Source organism: Otolemur garnettii, unplaced genomic scaffold (genome assembly GCF_000181295.1).
Source record: "Otolemur garnettii isolate 467f Iridium unplaced genomic scaffold, OtoGar3 scaffold00206, whole genome shotgun sequence".
NCBI lineage: Eukaryota > Metazoa > Chordata > Mammalia > Primates > Galagidae > Otolemur > Otolemur garnettii.
The window spans coordinates 2,443,256-2,449,255 of record NW_003852601.1 but is presented as its reverse complement, the minus strand read 5'-3'; the positions used below and the strand labels follow the sequence as shown (position 1 = coordinate 2,449,255).

Below are 6,000 nucleotides of genomic sequence, written 5' to 3'. Positions count from 1 at the left end.
CCACTTCTTTCTGCTGATTCAACTTTTTTTCATATTTCCTGGACAAGCCAAAGTTCAGACTCTCCAGGGACTTCTGAAAGTCAACCTACACTTTTCCATTCACAAAGAACTCCTTGTCTAGGTCCTGGTATGTTTCCCTTTATTACCTACTGCCCAAAACCATTTCTTGAATTGTTAATAAACTTTTTCAAGAGATATTCTTGTATCCCACAGTAGGTTATGAGCTTCTAAAAGACTATGTTTATTTGTTTGCTTCCTCCCCTACCAAAACCCAGTACTATGGTTACAGGAAATACTCAATATATGTCTACTGTTTGATTGACTTTCCACTAGTACATTAGCTCTGAGGCTTTTGGCCAAATGCTACTTAAGATTTTCTTTAAAAAAAAAAAAAACAAATTATGGACAACACAATGCTATAGGGCATTTACAATATTAGCCTGCATGGAAGGTTTAATTTTAAAATTTTTTTGCAGTTTATTTTTTTATTTATTTTTGGCCAGGGCTGGGTTTGAACCCACCACCTCTGGTATATGGGGCTGGTGTCCTACTCCTTTGAGCCACAGGCACTGTCCCATGGAAGGTTTATTTTTTCTTTCTTCCTGAGAAGTGGGACAAAAGGCTAGAGGAAAAGGGAAAACATGTACACTTATAGGGCAAGTAAGTTTGGGAATTACTTGGTTATACAGAGTTATACATGTACTTTATTACAGATTTTTTTCAGACACTTTAATATTCTGGTGTTACATTAGGAAATTCAAAGAGGAAGCTATATAATGATGCTTTTGCCATGCTTACCTGATCATGAAAATTTTTTCCATGTACCATTTCCTGGGTCATTGTTCTACGGAACAAAATTTGGGAAATATCTAGTATCTTTCTTTTTAAACAAAGATTTTCCCTTCTTTTCACTCCTCTTGTCTTCTGTGCACAACCACCTGCGTATGACAGGTTCCCTGTTACCATTCTATTTTTGTTTAGTTTATCTTGCATCTTTGGGATACCCTATTAATAGAAATCCCTTACTGGTTTATCTTGTGTGGAAAAGTTCTCTGTTTGGGGGCAAAGATGATCTCCAGAAATTTCCTGTGGCAATAAATAATGTGTTTCTAGGAGTTTGAAGGCCTTTTGGTCTCTTTTCTATCAACAACTTTGTCATTGCTCCTCTCTGGACTTTCATGTGTAATATGGGAATGTTAGATTGAAAGACTCTGAGATCTCATTGGCAGTGCACAGCATCTATGGAGTGAGGTCCCTGAACCTGTGGGTCCTTTTACCAGTGGAAATAAAACTATGATTTTTCTCCCCAACCCCAGGAATTCATTTTTAAAAGGGTAGTAGAAAAAGATAATAGATGTTTTCAAAGTCTGTGGGATATGGTAAAGAGATGTTTCATGAAGTAAACTGAGGTGGAGGCCCTTTTTCAGAGGCTTGTGAGCATAATGGAGAAGAAGTCATTCCTTCCTCCATGGGAAGCTAGAATCTGGGTATAAGAAAAATGCTGAAGTTTTTACCATGGACTTGGCAGATTGGGTGGTATGAAACAGAATACTCCTCCTCATTCACTGTTGTATGCTATTTTGACTTCTGTGATTATTCCAAAAGGGGAGCAACTCCTGGTGAAGCCTGAGCTGACCTTGGGCTGTACTGGAAGCAGAAGTGGCAACATGGCAGCTTCCATGAACAGTGTGGAAGTTGACTTGACATAAATTACATGGGAGAAAGGGATCAGGGTAGACCTGCCCCAGAACAGGTCCTTTCAGGGCTGCTCAATTTAAAGATGCATGAATGTATTCACACACTCACACACACACACACACACTCACACACACTTTTAGCCCTATTTATGCCTACACGAGGAGAAGGAATTAATTGCCCTTACTCCCACCCTATATTTTAAGAAAGAGGAAAGGAGATGACCAATGAAAAATGCAAATACTCCAAAGATTTTAAGATTCAAAAAGGTGGAAATACTTAGGAATAGTGCACCTGCAATTTGGAAAGAAGGAAAGCCTTTCACCTCTGCATCCATAATCTTGAGACAAGAACTATTTTAATTCAGGCTTCTCAATGACCTGGGAAGAGTCATTGAGATGAAACTGAGGAGGATTGAAGCCAGAGTAATCCTGTTTAACCAAACATTCATTGTGTCCCAGATGGGCCTACTTGTGGAATAAAGTCAGGGTGACATGGGTGGAAAGGGGGGAAAAAAAGTACCATCCATATTCCCAGGGGTCATAATCATCTTGACTAGCTTCACTTTAATTACTTTTGGTAGGTCCTACCACACTTTGAGAAAAGATCAACACGAATGATATTGCTACCATTATTATTTATTTATTGAGCACAAAAATAATGCCAGAGCAGATTTACAGTGCAGAATCAAAACTGAGTCCTGTTCTTTCATATGACAATCTTAAGTAATATTTGTCTGTCCCTAAAGGAAGGGAAGTGATCCTTGGCACAGCTGGTCCTTTGATCTGGCAGAGCTGATCCTTTCTCTTGTCTACTGGCAACAAGAAGCCAAAGTTGAGTAATGCTTAAAGTCATGATGACAAATTCCTAGTGCCATGGACGTGTCCATTCTGGTATTTGAAAATGAGTAGTTGAAGCTCCAGGCAGAAATAGTAGAGGAGCTCGGGGCTCAAGTTAGTAGCCAGATATCTTGAGATGCATATGACAAAATTTTAGACAAAGCCAGTCATTCTCAGGGGCCACAGTGTTGCCAGGATAGATACTTTGGGCTCTCCAGGAAGTGACGTATCAGGGAAGTAAGCCATCCACAAAGAAAGTAGACAATGAATAAGCAATTATGTCAGCAGAGATGGTCCAATTTCAGCAGACACTCTTGCCCTCCATGACCAGGAGCTCATCATCCATGGGAACTGTATGCAGCAGGTGGCCATAGTCACTATTGATTTGGGCAATGATCTGGTATTCCTGGCCCAAGCAGGGCTCACCAGTGTAGTTGTTGCACAGAGACTGGGGAGCTGGTTCATTGCTGGAGCAACCATTTGCAAAGATGGTTTCTCCAAAGTCGCTGGCCTCCCTGGCATGCACCCTGTAGCCCAAGAGTCCACCACACATAAGAAAGGGCTTTGGGACCTTGATTTCCCACCCTCTTGCCTTAATTCTTGCCAACTAATTCACAGACTCTTGTTACCTAAGGATTCTGGGAGCAGATGGCTAGTGGACTTAAATTACTGTGTATTTGATGAGCCAGGAAAAAATTTCAGAAGGTACCCCAGAGAGAGAAGAAAGCATTGTATTGACACTGAAGGCCTCCAGCCTTAAGATTGGTTCTTGCTATACCCACTTCCTGTTATTAACAGAAATAAGGGTTGGGAAGGGGTCAAGAAATGAAAGAGTAGAGTCTATCTTACCTGACAACTTCATAGACACGCTCTAGAAAAGAAGAAGGAACAAAGTCAGAAGTTTCCATGGGGCATGGACAAGGGCCAACCATGGGCCCTGCATACCAGTCAAAAGATGAAGGAAGGGGAAGGAGAAAGGGATTTCAATATGTCTCAGATTTCCAATATCTGGGAGGTATTGGGGAGGTAAATTGAAGTACAGAGATGCAGATTTATTAAGGAAAGGAAGGGAAAGCACACTTGGTCAATGCTCTCTTTGTCATCTCTGACTCAGAATATTGAACTGGAGCAGTTGCTGGAATGGAGGGGGCATTGAAACCAGACCTGCTCTCCACCTGGAAATCTCATCAAAGATCCCCAGAGAGTCACTGTGGGAAACTTCACTTCAAGGCTAGAGAGCAGGAAGAAGAGGCTGGGTTAGTCTGATACCAGGGACCATGGCCCAAGCCACTCCCAAATGCACTCACCCCTACTTTGTACCTAGATAAGGGCCTGGAATAGGTCACCATTGCCCTCTAGTGTCTGTGGAGGAGAAGTGTTCTAATTCCATACAGGCTTAAGACTGTTTCGTAAGAAGGTGAATGTACCCTGATACTTCCCTTTAGGCTAGGGCGACCAGATTTTAGATTTTAACATCAGGAAGGCGGGACAACATGGCGGGGGTGGAGGCAGGGCAGGGGACGGGGCGGGGCAGGGCAGGGCCTGACAACAATGCAAACTTTGATAAGCAGTTCTTGATAATCACTTCTCAGCAATTATTTGTTATTATTACAGTTTAACATTATAAAATTAACAAAAATAATATAAAACTTATATTCTGGCGAAATAGCCACATGACAGCCGAAAAACGTATATTCCCTTCTTGTTCTCCCACCCATTCGTGCATTCTTTCCAAAAATCAGGACTTTTTAAAAATGCTGCGGGATGCGAGACAAATTGTTGAAAAGCGGGACTGTCCCCGCCAAAAGCGAGACATCTGGTCACCCTACTTTAGGACCTTGCACAGTCTTTCAGGGGTGCAGCTGGAGATGCATGCATTAAACTACAAAAAAGTGAACAGGGAAAGCTACGGGCCTTCTGCCTTGTGGTAGAGCCCTGCATTTCCATGTCTTACCTCCTCCAATGGCCTAAAATTTTCTGTACTACAAGGATTGTAACTTTTTTAAATTTTATATGCTCAGTGCCTGGGACACAGTAGGTACTCAGTAATTATATTAAATTGAATTGATACCTCAATGCTGTATCCTTGCGAAATAGAACATGGAAATTCTGGGACGGCAATCCAGAAAAAATAATAAAGGTATGATATGCAAAGTCTGTTTGCTTGTTTAACCCCAGTGACTGGAAATGAAAATAGGTATAAGGGAATTGTGGGGGTTGAGAATATAGACTAAAACCACATCACAGTGGTCTCTGAATGGAACACTGTATTTTGACCTCTATCCTCCAGGCCATGAGGAACCATGGAAGGTTTTTGAGAAAGAAACAACTAAATTTGATTACTGTTTATGACCAGCTTCATCAAGACGATATAATAAATGGTTTTCTTTCAATGCTTCTAGGATTTGTGGCCATTTCAAATATCTCTACTCTCAAGTTTAGCCTCATGAATCATAACTATGCTAACTGGCCAAGGCCAGAGCTTATACTTGAGACCATGGAGAAGGAGATAACCAAGGCTCCCTTCTTACAGTGGAAAGCCATGAGACCCATGGTGGAAACCAGGCTATTTGAGAGTAAGAGATATTACAAGGAATGAGACAAGCTGATTCCAGTCAAAATGACTAGTGCAGTGGGCATTGATGAATAATGAGGATTTCTAGTTTTAAAAATAACATCCCATGGGGCGGCACCTGTGGCTCAAAAGAGTAGGGCACTGGCCCCATATGCCAGAGGTGGCAGGTTCAAACCCAGCCACACCAAAAAACTAAATAAATAAATAAAATCACATCCCAATTTTCTTTTCTCTTTTCTGTTGGTTCATACCTGTCAAATGGCCCTGACAACAGCACCTTCATCATGCTATTTTCCTGCTTAAAACATTTTGGTGAATTTTAGTTCCCTTGAAAGGCCTGTTGAAGACAGTCTATATTATTTAGCCTGGCATTGTGCCCTTGGAGTATGAGGAATAAGATTTCCTTCTGTATTTCCCCATTGCTTATCTACATAAATTTTCTTTACTGATGATTCCCACTTTCAATGGTCTTCTAGGCCTTTTGCATATTTGCTCATGTAGTTTCCCCTTCTTGCATGCATTTTTCCCCATATAAATTGTTTTTATCTTCCAAATTCTAGTCTAATTTTCACCTCAGGGCTGTGCATAGTAGGCCCATACTCCTATAATCCTAGCATTTTGGAAGGCTGTGGGAGGATCATTTCAGAACAGAAATTTAGATCAGCCTGGGAAACATAATGGGACCCAACTCTACAAAGTACATAATAAAAAAAAAATATCCAGCCATGGTGGCATGTGTCTGTTATCCTAGATACTTGGGATGCTGATATAGGACTATCACTTGAGCCCAGGACTTGGATGCTGCAGTGTGCTATGATTTCACCACTGGACTCCAACTTGGGCAACAAAGTAATACCCCATCTCTTAAAAAAAAAAGTTTCACCTCTTTCT

General features: G+C 41.2%; 1 protein-coding gene across 1 annotated transcript in view; it reads right to left on the bottom strand.

Annotated features, from left to right (window-relative positions):
• Positions 1–2,835: 2,835 nt before the first annotated feature.
• The window catches only part of VSIG4 (V-set and immunoglobulin domain containing 4), a 64,413-nt gene continuing 61,248 nt past the window's right edge, over positions 2,836–6,000 (bottom strand). Inside the window, 2 exon segments of the mRNA XM_012812405.1 lie at positions 2,836–3,061; positions 3,384–3,407. Of these exon segments, the coding sequence (XP_012667859.1) occupies positions 2,836–3,061; positions 3,384–3,407 (250 nt within the window).